This window comes from Heterodontus francisci, chromosome 10, assembly GCF_036365525.1.
Source record: "Heterodontus francisci isolate sHetFra1 chromosome 10, sHetFra1.hap1, whole genome shotgun sequence".
NCBI classification, from domain to species: domain Eukaryota; kingdom Metazoa; phylum Chordata; class Chondrichthyes; order Heterodontiformes; family Heterodontidae; genus Heterodontus; species Heterodontus francisci.
The window spans coordinates 26141931-26161602 of record NC_090380.1 but is presented as its reverse complement, the minus strand read 5'-3'; the positions used below and the strand labels follow the sequence as shown (position 1 = coordinate 26161602).

Genomic DNA, 19672 nt, shown 5'->3' with positions numbered 1-19672 from the left:
CCGCAAGCTTGCTCTCGTACTCTATTTTCCCCTTCTTAATCAATCCCTTGGTCCTCCTTTGCTGAATTCTAAACCGCTCCCAATCCTCAGGTCTGTTGTTTTTTCTGGCAAATTTATATGCCTCTTCCTTGGATCTAATGCTATCTCTAATTTCCCTTGTAAGCCATGGTTTGGCTACCTTTCCTGTTTTACTTTTGCGCCAGACAGGGATAAACAATTGTTGCAGTTCATCCATGCGCTCTTTAAATGTTTGCCATTGCCTTTCCACTGTTGTCCCTTTAAGTAACGTTTCCCAGTCCATCATAGCCAACTCGCGCCTCATACCTTCGTAGTTTCCTTTACTAAGATTCAGGACCCTAGTCTCAGAATCAACTATGTCACTCTCCATCTTGATGAAGAATTCTATCATATTATGGTCACTCATCCCCAAGGGGTTCCGCACACCTAGATTGTCAATTATTCTTTTCTCATTGCACAATACCCAGTCAAGGATGGCCTGTTCTCTAGTTGGTTCCTCAAAGTATTGGTCCAGAAAACTATCCCGTATACACTCCAAGAATTCCTCCTCTACGGTATAGTGACTAATTTGATTTGCCCAATCTATATGCAGATTAAACTCACCCATAATTACAGATGTTCCTTTATTGCATGCGTCTCTAATTTCCTATTTAATGCCATTCCCGACATTACCACTACAATTTGGGGGTCTGTATACAACCCCCACTAACATTTTTTGCCCGTTAGTGTTTCTCAGCTCTACCCATACAGATTGCACATCGTCAGAGCTAATGTCTTTCCCCACCATTGCATTAATTTCCTCTTTAACCAGCAATGCAACTCCACTGCCTTTTGCTTTTTGTCCTTCCTAAATACTGAATACCCCTGGATGTTCATTTCCTATCCCTGATCACCTTGCTGCGTAATCCCGACTATATCATACCCGTTTACATCTATTTGCACGATTAATTCATCCACTTTATTGCGAATGCTCCACGTGTTAAGGCACAAGGACTTGAGGCTTGTCATTTTAACATTACTTGGCCCCTTCCCACTATTTTTCACTGTGGCCCTGTTTGATTCTGACCCTTGATTTCTCTGCCTATCACTTCTTATTCCCCTTACTGTCTTTTGTTGTTGTCTTTGATCCCCCCTCCTCTGACTCCTTGCAAAGGTTCCCATCCCCCTGCCATTTTAGTTTAAACCTTCCCCAACCACTCTAGCAAATACTCCCCCTAGGACATCAGTCCCGGTCCTGCCCAGGTGTAACTTGTCCAGTTTGTACTGGTCCCACCTCCCCCAGAACCGGTCCCAATGTCCCAGGAATCTAAAACCCACCCCCTCACACCATCTCTTCAGCCACGTGGCAAATGCTAATCCCATTGAGGGGGAGACTGAAGTGGACAGAAGTGATGTAGCTGAGAGAGTGAAAATGTTCCGGGTCGAAAGTGAGGCAGGTGTGGAAGGCAAGCCTTATGGGCTGATACAGAAGCAGAGAAGACAAATGGAAGTGATGGAGATACGAACATGGCGGAGGACAATGAGACATGTGGTCTGAAGTGGAAGAGCGAAAAGGAAACAGTTGAAGGAGTAGAAAGGGAGAATTTAGCAGATTTACAGATCTTGATTAAATTTGCACAAGAGGCATTTTTCTTGCAGCGTTCAGTCCAAAAATAGGTTGATTTAGCTATTCATTTTAAAAGGGATTATCGTGCATGACAGACCTGAGAATTGTTTGACGAGGTTACACATGTGGGGGAAATGCAATGGATGCAGTATACGTGAACTGCAGTAATGTTTTTGACAAGTTACCACACAGGAGGTTATAAAATAAAATTATTGGGAAGGAATTAGGGGGAGGATCAGTGTTGTGGACAAGCAGAGGAATTATGGGGTTACAGGTGCACAGAACGTTAAAAGCAGCATCTCAGGGTTATAAGGTTGTAAAAGAATAAGAAAAAAGCTGTGTTCTATCTCAAAAGTATAAGAGCCAAGAGAGAATAATTAGCATATATAAAAACCATAAGCCTTCAGTTGGCATAATGTGTACAGTATTGGGCTCCACACTATAGGAAGAATATTGAGGCTTTACAGAGGATATAAGCAAGATTTATTTGGGTGTTGCCTGGTGTGAGGAAATACTGGTATGAACAAAGACCTGAAAAATTGGATCTTTTTCATTCGAAAAGCACAGATTATGGGGCAATGTGATGGAAGTGTTTAAATTAATGGAAAGATGAGGCAGAATAGATAAATCTGGTTTCTGCCCTAGCACAGCACGGAAACACCAGAAATGAGGTTCTCTGTGACACATGATCTCTTGTCTTCCTCCTTGACATCTCTGCAACTTTTGACACAGTTGACCACAACATCCTCGTTCCACAGCACTCTGGCATTGTCCAGCACAGTGGGATTGCCCTCACCTGGTTCCACCTTTCCTGTTCAGTTTAGCCTAAGTATCTCCTCCTTATCATCCTCGTCTGTCCTCCCATCACCCCTTCCCCACCCTTTATATCCAAAGTCATTCAGGGTTCTGTCTCAACCTCCTCCTCTTCCTCATCTACATGGTAAGCCATAGAATTAGCTTCCACATGTACACTGATGATACCCAGCTCTACCTCTCTGTAACTGCTGTCATGTTGTCAGACTACTTGTCCGATACCAAGTCATGGTTGAGCCGCAGTTTCCTCCTGTTGGGAAGACCAAAGTCATGGTCTTCAGAACCCTTCACAAACTCTGTACCATTGCCACCGATTCAAATCTCCTCCCTGGCCACTATCTCATATTGAACCACACGTCACAATTTCAATGACCTAAGTGGCCCTGAGCTGAGCCGCCAACCCTATATCTTCTCCGTCAGAAAGTTTGCCATCTTCTACCTCCAAAACATCGTTTACCTTCACTCCTCCCTCAGCTTGTCTTCTGCTGAGACCCTCATTCCTGCTTTTGCTACCTCCAACGATTCCAATGCATTCCTGGCTGGCTGCTCATCCTCTACGCACTGTAAACTGTAACTCATCCAAAACTTTGTTCATATACTATCCCGCGCACAGTCCCCCGACTATCACTCCTGTCCTTGCTGGCCTGCATTGGCTTCCAGTGCTCCTGTGTCTCCAATTTAGAATTCTCATCCTCCTTATCCAGATGGTCCAGCAGTTGATGGAAAAAAATTCATCACGCTTCTTCAGAAGACAGTAGTGGTTATGGAGTGTGTGAGATTCTAAGGCATTCAATACTATCGAGATTAAGCTACTAAATTATCTCATTGGAATGTTTTCGCTTGAAGCAAATTTTTGACAAATTAAATTTAAAAAATAATGATCTTCAGCAGCACACAAGCGGGTTTAGTTACTGGAATAAAGTATGAGTAGCTGATAAGAATGTAGGTCGTGCAAAGTTGATCAAGTTGAGTCACAAACTGAATTTCTTGTCTTTGAAGCAAATGGTGAATACTACAAAGGAATCTGCTGAAGAATCTCACATTGTTTATTTACTAGAAATGGGGTCACCTTTGTTCAGCTTTGTATCCTCAATGGGTAAGAAGACGACAATTTGCATTTATATAGAGTCTTTCACGACCACCGGACGTCTGAAAGCACTTTACAGCTGATTGAGATGCTTTTGAAGTGTAGTCGCTGTCGTAATGTAGGAAACGCAGCAGCCAATTTGCGCACAGCAAGCTCCCACAACAGCAATGTAGTAATGATCTGTTCTTATGATGTTGATTGAGGCATAAATATTGGCCAGGATACCAAGGATAACTCCACTGACCTCCTTCAAAATAGTGCCTCGGGATCTTTTTCATCCACTTGAGAGAGCAGACAAGGCCTCGGTTTCACATCTCATCTGAGAGACTGCACCTTCGACAGCAGTGTAGCACTCCCTCAGTACTGCATTGAAGTGTCAACCTTGATTTTTGTGCCCAAGTCCTGGAGTGGGACTTGAACCCACACCCTTCTGACTCAGGCGAGAGCGTGACCAACTGAGCTATTGCTGACACCTAAATCTGATACCTTAATCTGTCCACGGCTGTTGTATTGAGTGCTTTGTGGAAAAGAACTGACATATCTTGGGAAGAGTAGTAATCATGAGAGTGGATTATTGCTAATTATACTTCTTTGGTTTTATGTAAACACCTCCCAGTGGTTCTGACTGAGTGAACTGTAACTGGTGCGCGTGGCTTGTCACACAAGGATGTTCTGAATTGTGCTTCAGATGGAATTAGCCAGTTAGGTGTGAACAGATATTAAATGGGATAAGACTGCAGCCATTTTTCATGCGTGAATGCATTGAATGTAATATGGTATAGTGTCACCCATTTAATTCAAGTGAGTCTTTGCTTGGTGAATCCTGGTTCTTGCACACAATTGTTTGGATCATTTTCTCTTGCTGTGAATGTATAATATTAACCAGAGTAGGGGTGCTGTTAAATAACATGACTGTAATTGGGTTCAAGCTAGCAAGCGGTTATGCTCAGACAGCAGAGTTCCTTAGCGTCAACCATCCAGAACTGTCAATGTGACTTCTTTCCAAGCGTCCGAGATTTCCACTGGATTGTTACTCGTCTTATGCAGCCAGCCTAATTGAAGACGACACTGAATTCGCCATTAATCTCAGACAATTGGCAGAGAGCATCCATTGGTCATCGGTACAACCTAATTATTCAGAAAGATGGTAGTTCGTTGGAAGTGGCTGAAGTCCAGGCAGCCACACAATATTATCAAATGGTAACAGCTACAGGCTCCTTTTGGGTGAAAGCAAAATTGCTACTTTAACAACTTGGCAAACATGGCAGACATGCATATAAAGCTATCCAATTACTCCAACCCAAAGCCAGAAACTGTACAGGGTTAATGCCTTTATGTAAGGTTGATGGCAGCACATGTTCAACTCGAGGAAATTCTGCCAAGAACATTGAGTATGGTCTCAACCACCCTGAAGTGACACTGCACAGATCTGCACATTAGCAGCAGATGCAGTACCTGATCCTGAGACTTCACAATATATCCACAGTGGAAGAGGTCCAGTTGGTTGTAAAGAAGTTACAAAATAGCCGTGCTTCTGGACCCAACTGTATCAAACCTCTCCAGTATGCTGTTGAGTCCACAAGTTCAGTACTACGTCAACTTTTAGTTTGGATTTGGACTTCTAGAAAGATGGTAGAGAATAGAAGGAAAGGACCATTATCTTGCTTTGTAAAGGAAACGGACAGGCTTCGAATGTGCTAGCTTCAGAAGTAACTTAGCTCACAAGAAGGCTCTTGATAAGTGGCTCTAACCTGCTGACTAATCTCTTGTGTAAGTTTTCCTGTTTCTGATAGGATTTTACTGTGCTCCTTAGTTTTGACCTATAAATAAGGTTTTCCGCATATCATAGGTTGTGTAATTTGATTGTCAATGAACATATAGATGAGATAAAGTGATAGGATCCTTTGAAGCTCCTTACATGACATCTAATTGTACTTGAAATGATGTGGCATCATTGCTTCCCTTGATAGCTTATCACAACATTCGCACTCTTCGAATAGATGTTTTTCCTGATTACTGTTCTCATGAATTTTCAATCTGTTTCTGTCTTCTGGTCCTGTTTCGTGATGTACTTTCAGGTAATCTCTAATTGCTTTATCTGTGCCATTTCCTCATATATATACTTGGGAAGTTCTCTTTATTTGCCTTTCCAAACTGCAGAGTTTGGACTTCTCTTTACTGAGAGGTAACACTAGTCACACTCGGGTACTGTGTACTCTTGTCTGGAAGAAAGGAGGGACAGTGAAAATTGGTTGAATTCATCACTTTCAATGTGGGTCATGTATTGCACAGTACTCCAGGAGTGGAGTTTTCATACTTGGCAATGATTTGAAGGCATAGCGTGGAGGGCCATGGTTACAGGACGTGGCATAGATATAGAATATTGTTTGGCTGCTGTTTTGCTACTAAATAGCTGCATCGAAAAATGCAGAAATAATCAATGCTTAATCTGATGTAGAACTTGATCCTAATTCAAATCTTAGTGAAAGAAACTTCAAAATGAATTTTTACAAAAGTATTAAGGATACAGAGAATATCTTAGGATGGAGTAGGGTTTGAAAAAGAAATTGGACAATAATAACACATGACAAAACTTTTTATAAACACTGTCCACTTTCACTTGATGCTATACCACTCAATATTTCTGATATAAATTGAATGCCATTTTTTTCTTAACTTTGGGATAACCTGAAAGTGAATAAGACGCTATATAAATGCAACTTCTTTTTTTCTTCTTCCTTTTTGTAGCCACTTTCCTCCTTATTGCATGGTATCTAGTAACCAGGTCATGAATGTGGAATCTTCATAGAAAGCTTTATTCAATCGTTTAAAGGAGTGACTGCTTCACGAATAATGCACAAAAACTCTCCCAATTCTCTAACACGCTACATTCACGTAAGAACAATAAAATGTCCACATACAATGCTTCTCGGAATATTTTCTAGTTACTGGACTCCTGGAAGTATGACTTCCTGATAGTACACATCAGATCCACTAAAGCCTCTGTTAATCCAAAATAGCTTGGGGTCAATGTACAGTGCTGCAAACAACCATTGCGTCATGGATTCATGTTGAAGTTGCCAGGAATGCAGGATTGTGTGGGATATTGATCTTGAGAAACCATACTTAGAATTTTAAATTGCTGGAGAAGTATTATTCATTAGAGTCTCTGGATTGTTGAGAGTTCTTCATACAAATGCTGGAGAAATGATGTCCATTCTTGTAAGAAATCACAGAACAATGTATGTCGGATAGTTCTGCTGTCTGGATATTGCTGTATAGATCATGTTCATTATTTTGCCATCTCACTTCAAACTTGCTTCTAAAAGTTGCATTTTATTTTCTTGGCAGATCTGTCAAAGAACAGACTGAGTGAAATTCCACTGGAACTGTGCCACTTTATCTCCTTGGAGATGTTAAACCTGTATCACAATTGTATCAAAGTCATTCCAGACGCAATCATCAATCTGCAGACTCTGACCAATTTAAACTTGAGGTGAGTACAATGATCAGATTGGAAGGGTCAGTACATCTTGTTTGTGCTGGAGAAATAAGATGGAATTAAAATCTACATCATGAGCAATTCATATTGCAGTTCTCACAACTCGAATGGTAGCATCTAGCAATTTATTCCTTTCTTGGAATAGTTTTATTGTTTCAAACATTTTCAAAGCAATCTGAACTTTTGGTGACAATGTTTATTATAGCACTTCTGAGCTTTGATCTTTAGAGCATTTGTCCTCCAGCCATCTTTGCCATTGATACCTTGATATTCTCTTACTGGGTTTATTTTTTTTTATCCAACTTGAGTTTGGCCAAGTTTTGTTTTAAACTTGAGCCACTGCTCCTCAACTTGTCCACCATCACTCTTCTCAGCACTTCTACTCCAACAAGCTCCATCCACCCTTCCCCTGTCATCCCTCAACCCCTGGAGGTATATTCAAGCAAAGCAATTAATATAAATTTCCAGGGCTGTTGGGGCCAGTTTTTTGTTTTTACATTTCTACCTGTCTTATCTCCCACTGCTTCAGCTCTTCATATAGTTTCTGTGTCTGCCATTGCTGTCTCACGCTACTATCATTTCAGTCAGTTAACCATCTTTTTTCTACACAAACACTATGCAAGCTGTTACTTTTCTTGTTTGTCTTTTCCTCCCTTCTCTCTTAGCTCAATTTCATTTTAAGTTCTATTCATCTGCAGTACATTCTATTTCTGATGAAGGGTTCACACCTGAAATGTTAACTCACCTGTTCTCTCCATCGATGCTGACTTGACCTGCTGAGGGTCTCCCAGCATTTTCTGTCTCTGTTTCAGATATCCAACATCTGTAGTTTCCTCCTTTTAATGAAAATAGTTCCTTTCTCTCCTTATTTAAGGCACTTCTTAAAACCTAGCTTTTTGACCGAGCTATTGGCCACCTGTCCTAATATGTGGCTTGGTGTCAAGTTGGGTTTGATAGCTCCTGTGAACTGCCTTGAGACATTTTACTATGTTGAAAGTATTCTGTAAATGCAGGTTATTGTTGACAGTTAAAGCTTTAGTGTTCCACCACATCTGTAGCTCTCCCACACAATGGCATCATCACCATAAGGAGAGGGAAGTAATAAAAAAAAAATGGGAACCCAGTAAAGCAGGACAGAAGGTATAACAAGAAAGAGAAAGGGGCGGCAAAGTGAGTCAGGGTCTTGCTTCTCCACCTCCGATCCCACAGGGATCAATGACGCCAGATATTGCTGGAAAAAAGACTAAAAGCACCTCCCCCAAGGCGGCAGAGGATCAGCCTCTCTCTGCTCTTGCAGCAGCTTGCTGCTTGTGCCCTCCCCATGTGCATCTGAATTTCTGTAACAAGGAGAAAAACTGGGTAAAAATTAGAGAAAATAGGAATAAGAAGAAACGGAGTGGGGGGAATGGGGGTGGTGGGGGGGGGGTGAAGAAGAAGAAAGGGAAGGGAAATGTAGAAAGAATTAAAAGTATAAGCTGTTCAGAGATGAAGAAAATAAAGCATGATGGACTTGGGTAATGACTGTCTGTAGAATGGTTGTATGTTTGTAATAAAGGCCTGCTCGGGTCTGCAAAAAAAAAAAAACCCGACCTGACCCGAGCCCGACAGAACCACATCCGGCCCGAGCCCGACCCGGCCCGAGTCCTTCCATTTTTTCCTGTGCCCAACTTGAACCGACCATCAGTTAACTTACCTTCCTTTTTTCACTTTCTTGCTGATCTGCACAAGCTTAAAATAACTGTAACAAAATCACCTTTCTAGTCCAAAAATTAAATTAACAGTAGAGCCACTCACCTGTGATGGAGCGTGTCCGACCCCACCCGAGCCCGAATGCCGGACCCGGAAGTGCAACCCGACCCGAACCCTCGAGTTCGTTGTCTCCTGCTGCTGCTGCCAAAGCTAGATCTTTGCTGTCTGTTCTCGCACCTTTTTTGTTCTACTTTTTCACAAGTTTGTGTTGTGATGCTGGGTTTTGGAAAAAGCAAAAAAAAAAGTTTTGAATCAATTCAGCAATGAAACTCCTTGTATTTCTACAACATGCTTCATTTGCAGGAAGCATATCAATATAATTGTTCACCATTTTGTTAAAAAGGAAAGTTGGAGCAGGTCTGGGGAGGGACCAAAGGCATGTTTGTAGATTTTGAAAGCAAAGAGAGAGGTAGGAGAAGGAAGTTAAGTTGAGAGTCCCGAAGAGCAGGATCAATGTGGGGCGGGGAACGAAGAGAAGCCTATTGTTAGAGGGGTGGGAAGTGCATACAATGATGCAAGGCAGAAAGGAGGTCACTAAGGTAAGATCAGATGAAGTCATGAAGGATTTTAAAGTAAGGACGAGAAGTTTCAAATAGTTTCATTGGGCCATGAGAGCCAGTAAAGCTCACGATGGTGGAGTGGGTTGGGGGGGGGGGGGTGGGTGGGTGGGAGGTGGATGGTTGATGTATCTGCATGTTTAATCCAGTTGAGGACATTCGTCACACCACTTTGGATGCATTGAAGCTTGAGGAAGGCTGAAGCAGAGAGGCTGGCTTGGACAGTATGCAGAAGATTCAACACCAGAGGCAAGCATGTGCTAGCTGGAGCCAGAAGTGAGGGATTCATTCTTGCTAACACTAACCTGGAGGAAGTTTTGATTCCTCCAAATTTAGTCCAGCAAGAATCTTTGAATCAATGGCGGAGGCACCAAGGTAGAGCTATCTCTCAAAGGCTTAACACGTAAATGAAGAGAAAGGAAGCGCGAATCGCGCCTGGGGTACGCTGAAGTTACTGAGAGCAGAGGAGGGGATGTCATTGGATACAATGTATCTGCATCACATCAAGCATGAGAGGGACTAGGATAGAGAAAGTTGTTGGATGTGGACTGTAAAGGAGATACATTGGAGCAGGATGCAGTAATAAACAGTGCTGAATGTCACATTGCCAAAGTTGCAATACGATAAAAGCAAGACTGTGATTGACTGCTGTAGCCATCATCTCATCCATGCTTTTGTTACCTCCAGATAGAACTATTGCATTGCTCACCTGACCGGCCTCGCTTGCTGACCTACATTGGCACTTGGTCCAGCAAAGTCTCCAATTCTTATCCTTGTTTTCAAATCCCTCCATGGCCTCACCCCTCCCTATAATCTCCTCCAGCCCGACAACATTCCGAGAACTCATTGTGATGCATGTTACATAGGAGAATTAGGAAATTCAGTCCCTCAAGCCTGTTGTTCCATCATTCACTAAGATCATGGCTGATCTCTACCCCAACTCCATTTACTCACCATTGATTCATATTACTTCATGTCCTTACCCAACAAAAATCTATTGATCTGCGTCTTGACAATTTCAGTTAACCCAGTATCCAAATGTAGCGCTGCGATCAGTGTCCAACTGACATCAGCTAACTCAGCACAGGGCAGGAACTCAACCAGGAATATTCCTGCTGTGTTTGCCTCAGTGTCAGACAATGCAGGTACCATCTGAGCCATTGCGGAGAGCCACATATTTAAATGCTTGTTTTACTGTTGGTTTCCTGAATCTTTGGAATTCTGTGTGAAGACAGAGATCGATAGATTTTTGGATCCTAAGGGATATGGGGATAGTGCAGGAGTTGAGGTAGAAGATTAGCCATGATCGTATTGAATGGCAGAGCAGGCTTGAAGAGCCGAATGGCCTACTCCTGCTCCTGTTTCTTGCATTGTTAGGCTCCCTGCTGTGTTGTCCCCCCGGCCTCTGTTGCTGCATTTCACAACTCCGTCTAACATTTTAATCCTTCAAATTTTAATGTCAAAAATTTTTTGTCATATCAGTGATCAAGACAAAATACAATCAGGCAAAGTCAGCATGGTTCTATTAAAGGGAAATGGCGTTGGACAAATTTATTAGAGTTCTTTGAGGATGTAACAGACAGGGTGGATAAAGGGAAACCCGTAGATGTAGTGTATTTGGATTTCCAAAAGGCATTCGATAAGGTTCCACAAATAACGTTACTGCACAAGATAAGAAGTAATGGTATTGAGGGTTGATATATTAGCATGGATAGAGGATTAGCTAACAGGAAACAGAAAGTCGAGATATATGGGTTGGCAAACTGTAACTAGCGGGGTGCCACAGGGATCAGTGCAGGGGCCTCAACTATTTCCAATCATAGAGGCACAGAATAATACAGTGCAGAAGAGGCCCTTCGGCCCATTGAGTCTGCACCGATGCATTAAAACACCTGACCTGTCTACCTAATCCCATTTGCCAGCACTTGGCCCATAGCCTTGAATGTTATGACGTGCCAAGTGCTCATCCAGGTACTTTTTAAAGGATGTGAGGCAACCTGCCCCTACCACCCTCCCAGGCAGGGCATTCCAGACCGTCACCACCCTCTGGGTAAAAAAGTTCTTCCTCAAATCCCCCTTAAACCTCCCGCCCCTTACCTTAAACTTTTGAACCCTTGTAACTGACCCTTCAACTAAGGGGAAGAGCTGCTCCCAATCCACCCTGTCCATGCCCCTCATAATCTACAGGAGCATTTTTTTTTGCATCTGCCTTCACTGTAGAGGATACAAATAACATCCAAGAAATAATTGTGAATCAAGAGTTGAAAGGGAGGGAGGAACTTAAAACAATTACCATCATCCGGGAAAGGGTACTGAGAAAATTATTAGAACTAAAAGCTGACCAGTCCCCAGGTCCTATAGTTTAGTTTAGTAATACAGCACTGAAACAGGCCCTTCGGCCCACCGAGTCTGTGCCGACCATCAACCACCCATTTTATACTAACCCTACACTAATTCCATATTCCTATCACATCCCCACATTTCCCTACCACCTACCTATACTAGGGGCAATTTATAATGGTCAATTTATCTATCAACCTGCAAGTCTTTGGCATGTGGGAGGAAACCGGAGCACCCGGAGGAAACCCACGCAGACACAGGGAGAACTTGCAAACTCCACACAGGCAGTATCCAGGATTGAACCCGGGTCACTGGAGCTGTGAGGCTGCGGTGCTAACCACTGCGCCACTGTGCCGTCCTGATGGACTTCATTCTAGGGTCTTAAAAGAAGTGGCTGCTGAGATTATTAGATTAGATTAGATTAGAGATACAGCACTGAAACAGGCCCTTCGGCCCACCGAGTCTGTGCCGACCATCAACCACCCATTTATACTAATCCTACACTAATCCCATATTCCTACCAAACATCCCCACCTGTCCCTATATTTCCCTACCACCTACCTGTACTAGTGACAATTTATAATGGCCAATTTACCTACCAACCTGCAAGTCTTTTGGCTTGTGGGAGGAAACCGGAGCACCCGGAGAAAACCCACGCAGACACAGGGAGAACTTGCAAACTCCACACAGGCAGTACCCAGAATCGAACCCGGGTCCCTGGAGCTGTGAGGCTGCAGTGCTAACCACTGCGCCACTGTGCCGCCCAAATAATGAACGCATTGGTTTTAATTTTCCAAAATTCCCTAGATTCTGGAAAGGTCCCATCAGATTTGAAAATAGCGAATGTAACTCCACTATTCAAGAAAGGAGGAAGACAGAAAGCAAGAAACTACAGGCCAGTTGGCTTAACATCTGTCATAGGGAAAATGCTGGAATCTATTATTAAGGAATTTACAGCAGGTCATTTAGAAAATCTCAATGCAATCCGCCAGAATCAACATGGTTTTGTGAAAAGGAAACTGTATTTGACTAATTTATTGGAGTTCTTTGACAAAGTTAATAAGCAATGTGGATAAAGGGGAACCTGTGGATGTAGTGTACTTGGATTTCCAGAAGGCATTTGACAAGGTGCCACATCAAATGTTACCAAACAAAATAAGAGCCCATAGTATAGGGGGTAATATATTAGCATGGATAGAGGATTGATTAGCTAACAGGAAGCAGAGTGTAGGTATAAGTGAGTAGTTTTCAGGTTGGCAAGCTGTAACTAGTGGAGTGCCACAGGGATCAGTGCTGGGGCCTGAACTATTTACATTCTATATCAATGACTTGGATGAAGGGACAGAATGTATGCTTTCTAAATTTGCTGATGACACAAAGATAGGTAGGAGAGTAAGTTGTGAAGAGGACATGAGGAGTCTGCAAAGGGATATAGATAGGTTAAGTGAGTGGGCAAAGGTTTGGCAGATGGAGTATAATGTGGAAAAGTATGAAATTGTCCACTTTGGCCAGAAGAATAGGAAAGCAACATATTATGTAAATGGAGAGAGATTGCCGAGCTCTGAGGTACAGAGGGATCTGAGTGTTCGAGTACACAAAATACAAAAGGTTAGTATGCAGCTGCAGCAAATGATTAAGAAGGCAAATGCAATCTTGTTGTTTATTGCAAGGGGAATGGAATGTAAAAGTAGAGATGTTTTGCTACAGTTGTACAGGGAATTGGTGAGACCACATCTAGAGTATTGCGTACAGTGTTACGACTAGGTGAGGAAGGGGTCTCAGGCTCCCCTTTCACCCCTTCTCTGGTTTGACCGCAACAGGCTTATCTTTTTAACACAGTGATTTAACATACCCATTCAGTGAGCACTTGCTCCTGATACTGTAATATATACTTGCAAATCATCCAATCAGACAGGTTTTCTTGAGTTTACTCAATAAAGATGTAAGTTTATTAACCGTATCACCCTAAATCGGTTAAAATTACTGAAATATGCGACACATCCATGCTCACATTCACACGAGAGGCACACACACACACAAATAGATTACAGAGGGGAAAACAGAGTTGGGAAGTTGAAGTAAAGTCCATAAGAAATGAAATTTAAATACTGAATCTCAGTGTCTTTAGTTGAAGTTAAAGTCTTGAAGCTCTCGCTGGGCCACCTGCACAATTCGGTTCTCTGGTTTTGGAAGGCAGAGAAGGGCTTTATCCATGTCCTCTTTGTTGTTGACTGAGGATCTGTAGAGTTGAGGCTTAGGTGCAGCTGAGGCTTACCTGAGACTTTGCTGGAGAGAGAGAAATGCGTTTTTTTCCCCTGGGTCTCAGTTACTCATTGCTTTCTGAGGCACAATTCACAAACTCTTTGTGTTTGAAACAGAAGTTTCTGGAAGGGGTTTTTTGAAATTCAAAGTTCTCCTCTCAAGCTGTGCAAACATACTTGGTGGGGGGGGGGGTTTGGCTCTTTCTAGGTTACTGGGTGTCGAAGGCTTTTGACAACTAACATTGACAAATCAATTCTAGGTAATTTAATCTGAGGGCACCCCCATTGTTCTGGCTAGACTGGGTAATCACCTCTGTCTCCAGTCAGCCTTTGGCTTTTCTTGTGCAAATTCGTGTGTGGCCATCTTCAGCTGCTCTGTTCTGCTTCTTAAAAGTTATTTATAATAACATCTCAGTTAAAGTTCCATACGACGAAATTAATATTTCCATGTGGATGTGAGGTCTGTTACAACAGTTTTGGTCTCCTTACTTAAGAAAGAATATAATTGCATTGGAACTCTCTTCCTCAGAGAGCGATGGAGGCAGGGTCATTGAATGTTTTTAAGGGAGAGGTCGACAGAATCTTGACAAACAAGGGAGTCAAAGAGTATCGGGGATAGGCAGGAAGTTGGAGTTGAGTCCACAAACAGATCAGCCATAATCTTATAGAATGGCGGAGCAGGCTCAAGGGGCTGAACAGCCTACTTCTGCCCCTAGTTTTTATGTAAAAGAAAAACTATTATTTAAATGGAGAGAGACTGCAGAATGCTGCAGTACAGAGGGATCTGGCTGTCCTTCTACATGAATCACAAAATTAACATGCAGTTACAGCAAGTAATTTGGAAGGAAAATGGAATGTTGGCCTTTATTGCAAAGGGGATCGAGTATAAAAGTAGGGAAGTCTTGCTACAACTGTACAGGGAATTGGTGAGACCACACCTAAAGTACTGCGTACAGTTTGGTCACCTTATTTAAGGAGGGATTTGCTTGCAGTTCAGTGAAAGTTCACTAGGTTGATTCCTGGAATGAAGGGGTTGCCTCATGAGGAAAGGTTGAGCAGGTTGGGCCTATACTTAAGAGTTTAGAAAAATGAGTGATGATCTTACTGAAACATGTAAGATTCTGAGGGGGCTTGACAGGGTAGATGCTGAGGGGATGTTTCCCCTCATGGAGGAATCTAGAACTAGTGGGCACAGTTTCAAAATAAGGGATCTCCCATTTAAGACGGAGATGAGGAGAAATGTCTTCTCTGAAGGTCGTTAATCTTTGGAATTCTCTTCCCCAGAGAGCAGTGGAAGCTGGGTCATTGAATATATTCAAGGCTGAGCTGGACAGACTTTTGATCTATAGGGTGTTGTGGGTTATGGGAGACAGGCAGGAAAGTGGAGTTAAGGCCCCAATCAGATCAGCCATGATCTTATTGAATGGTGGAGCAGACTCAAGGGGCTGAATGGCCTGCTTCTGCTCCTATTTCTTATATTCTCATGGAGGACAAGTAAGAATACTCATCTTACTTCAGAGGTTGTGCACTCCTGATCAATTAGCGCCGCTCACTGGTGCATTGTGCACGTCTGATTTCCACTAATACTTTGCACGTTTAGTATTGGTGCACCAAGCTGGCAGTAGCTGCATTCTAATGATGCCATTTACAAAGCTTGGCATGAGCACGAGTTTCTAAGAACGGTGTTTTCTCAACCTCTAGCAAGCAGCATTGCCAGCAAACAGCACACAGATAGATAAAATAGGCATTTTCTATAAATTCAAAGTCCTGATTGTGAGTCACTGCAGTGCTTTCTTTGCACTAAAACAAGATCCTAGTCACTTCAGTAACGAAAGGGAACACTGCAGACACGATTTTAACAAAAGGCATATAACTAAATGTAACCCTGTAACTACAAAGTCCCTTTGTAAAAACTGAAGTTAAAAAGTTATTCTGTTTGCTGCAGAGAGATTTAAAATTCCAATGGTTCCACTTGTTAAGATCCTGTTCTCAGTTAGTTTTCCTCTTTGGAGGGGAGCAGGAGAAAGAGAGGGAACTTGCCACTGAATTTCTGCAGCCCTGATTTCATCTCTGAAAGCTTTTCTGGTGTTCCCACAGGCAAGCTGATGTATTCTTGAAATTTGAGTTATTTCAGCTAGCTGGCCAAGTGTTGAAGTGGTCCCCAGTGACCCAGGCATATTTTCAAGCACTGGAATGCTACCAAAACAGATACAGGAAGATTTTAATAGCTAAATATGTCTCGGTACAACGGGCAGCGTCGGGGCAGGAAAAGTGCAGGCAAATGGAGAAAAGTTTAATTTTATGTTTTTACTTCAGGCAAAATTTCTTCTTGCGGAGAGCTCCTGGAGCCACAGAATAGTTGAGACAAAGACATTGTAGAAGGGTCAGTACATAAACATTTAAAGCAGAGGAAGATGCTGGGCTACAGGAAGAAAGCAAGGGGATGAGTTTTGGATTCCTCTAGCAAAGAGTCAACACACCCAATGGGCCTGCTTCTGTGCTGTAAACACCTCTGGTTGTGTAAACTCACAGATTGAACTTTTGCAATCCACCTAATGATTTGTTAAATTTCTCCTAACTTTAGAAGTACCTCATTTTACTGAATGTTATTTTTTAATTGTCATTCTACCCCTTATACGAAGTATTATATAGTTTACTAAGTGTATTGTTCACAAAATAGTAAAACTATATTAATTGCTGTTTGGAATTTATGAATCTGTTTCAAGGCCACAAAATATATTTAGCGACGTTTACTCGCATTGCATCCCAAATGTATTCATTTGAACTAATATCATGAAGTCACCTGTACTCATTTGAGAACAATGCTGATTCTTCATTCATTATCCTATTTAAATCAGCTGATATAAAACCAGACAGATATTCTCTAAATATGATGTGCTTACAAAGCGGTTACAATTCAGGGACGAAATAGGATGATTGCTGATCAATGCCCTGACAGGTGTGCAGCGCTGCTGAGCAGCATAAAAACACATTTGCTGGAAATCTGAAATAAAAAAGATGCTGGAATTACACAGCAGGTCTGTCAGCCACCAGAAGGGAAAAGACCGTTTCCATGTTTTGGGTTGAGACCAATTAGAACACTTTTTTGACTGTCTTTTACCTTTCAGGCACCAATAGGCTGTCTATGTATTTCCAGCATATTCTGGTTTTAGTTTAGATGTACAAAACAGACATTGGGAACATCAATTCCACAGTAAGACTGGACAGTTTTATTAAAACAGGCACTGTCTGGTGATTAGATTAATGGTGCAAAAAATAAAATAAAATGCAAGAACAATTCAGATTGTTCTTTTTTAAAGAAAGAAATGCACTGGTGGGTGGGAGGATTTTTTTATTTTAACTTCACTTGTAATGATATAACACTGGAACCTCTGCTGTATAAACTGATCAATGTTTCCAGCCCTTTCTCTTTTGTCATTTACACCCTTCTTGCCTTCACTCTAACTCATTAGTCAGCATGAGATGGTCCAGCCTGTATACATTTCACTGATGTTGCTGCTGTTACTGTCTGCTCAGTCCTTCAGGAAGCAATTCTGAGGGAAACATGGAAGCAAAATTGACACTAAAATGTCTTTCGCAAAAGGCTCTTTCTCTGACAACAACATATTGTTTTGGGATGTGTTCTTTTGTTTTAACTTTGTTACTGTTTGAATAAATAACGTCTTGCTGTCTGCGGCTAACTGTTTTTCTAATCCTGTCCTGTTGTGCTATATTCTTTTTGTGATGGCTTGGTGGCAGGACATAAGGGGCATTATAGGATCAAATGCTGCTGTCTAAAAGGCCCAATGGATTATGGCAGATCACGGGTGCAATAACATTTGATGATTGCACAACATGTGAATGCCCACATTGAATGGGAACCTTCTGCTGTACATCTAAGATCTTTACAGCAAGATTTATTGAAGGAGCAGTTTATTATGTAATTCAGCACTACAATAAAAGCAGTACTTTTGTAAACAAAGATTCCCACATGGGGCATTTGAAATTCCAAATTGATTTCTGTTTTCAGGTGTGTGAGCTTCAGTTACATAGGATGGCTGTTATATAGAGTCAGCCATTTGCAGGAGGCCATTCGGCCCATCGAGTCCATGCCAGTTCTCTGTAGAGCAATCCAGTCAGCCCAATTCCTCCACTCTATCACTGTAGCCCTGCAAGTTTATTTCCCTTAAGTTCCTATCCAGTTTCCTTTTGAAATCATTCATCATCTCTACTTCCACCACCCTCATAGACAGCATGTTGCAGGTCATTACAACTCTCTGCATAAAAGTTACTCTTCACGTTCCTCCCTGCATCTCTTGCCCAAAACCCTCAATCTGTGTCCCCTAGTCCTTGTACCATCAGCTAATAACATCTTTCTTTGTTTACCTTCTCTAAGCCTATCATAATCTTGTATACCTCTAACCAATCTCCCCTCAATCTCCTTTGCTCCATGGAGAACAACCCCAGCTTCTCCAAACTAAGCTTGTAGCTAAACTCCCCCAACCCCAGAACCATTCTGGTAAATCTCCTCTGCACCCTTTCAAGGACCTTTCATCCTTCCGAAAGTGTGGTGACCAGACCTGGATGCAATACTCTGGTTGTGACCTAAACAGAGTGTATAAAGGTTCAACATAACCTCCCTGCTTTTGTACTCATTACCTCTATTTATGAAGCTCAAGATCCCATATGCTTTGCTAAGTACTCTCTCAGTGTGTCCAACCACCTTCAAAGATCTGTGCACATGCACCCCCAGGTCCCTCTGTCCCTGCAAACTCTTTAGAACTATGTCATTAAGTCTATATTGCCTCTCCCTATTCCTTCTGCAAAATTCATCACCTCACATTTCTCTCTATTAAATTCTGTCTGCCACTTGTCTGCCCCATCTGCTAGCCTGTGTCCTGTTACAATCGATTTGTATCATCCTCACTGTTGGCCACACCCCCAAGTTTGGTATTATCTGCAAATTTTGAAATTTTACTCTGTATTCTAATATCCAAATCATTAGATATATCAAAAAAAGCAGAAGTCGTAGCAGTAAAGCCTGGGGAACACCACTATCTATCAGCCTCCATTCTAAAAGGTAACCATTTACCATGACTCAAATAAAAATGGAAAGTGCTGGAAATACTCAGCAGGTCTGACAGCTTCTGTGGAGAGAGAAACAGAATTAACGTTTCAGGTCTGTGGCCGCGACTCGCTGTTTTCCATCCTTCAGCCATTTTTTTTTATCCAAGCTGAGACTGACCCACCTATTCCTTGAGCTGCAATTCTGTTAACCAGCCTTTAATGTGGTACTTTATCAAATGCTTTCTTAAAATCTATATAGACAACATCCACTGCATTCCCTTCATCAACATTCTCTGTTACTCCATCAAAAAATTCGATGAGATTAGTCAAGCACGATCTGCCTTTTACAAATCTGTGCTGGCTCTCTCAACTAACTCAAACCTCTCCCATTGCCTGTTGATTTTTTCCCCTGATTATTATTTCTAAAACCTTACCCACCACTGATGTTAAACTGACTGACCTGCAGTTACTAGGAATGTCCTTACACCCTTTCTTGAATAAGGGTGTCGCATTTTGGCACTCTCCAATCCTTTGGCAGCTCCTGCGTATCTAGGGAAGATTAGAAGATTATGGTGAGCCCTTCTGCTATCTCCACTCCCACTTCATTTAGCAACCTGGATGCAAGCCACCCAGGTCACGTGACTTACCCACTTTAAGCATGGCCAATCTACA

At 42.1% G+C, this 19672-nt stretch overlaps 1 protein-coding gene across 5 annotated transcripts in view; it reads left to right on the top strand.

Annotated features, from left to right (window-relative positions):
• lrch1 (leucine-rich repeats and calponin homology (CH) domain containing 1) overlaps positions 1–19672 on the top strand; it is a 188100-nt gene that overhangs the window by 86971 nt on the left and 81457 nt on the right. For 4 of the 5 annotated variants that reach the window (XM_068040286.1, XM_068040285.1, XM_068040287.1 and 1 more), the window contains exon 2: positions 6876–7020. In XM_068040286.1, the coding sequence (XP_067896387.1) occupies positions 6876–7020 (145 nt within the window). Of the gene's footprint in view, positions 1–6743; positions 6767–6875; positions 7021–19672 lie in introns of those variants that run through there. The other variant, XM_068040289.1, reaches the window with a different exon arrangement.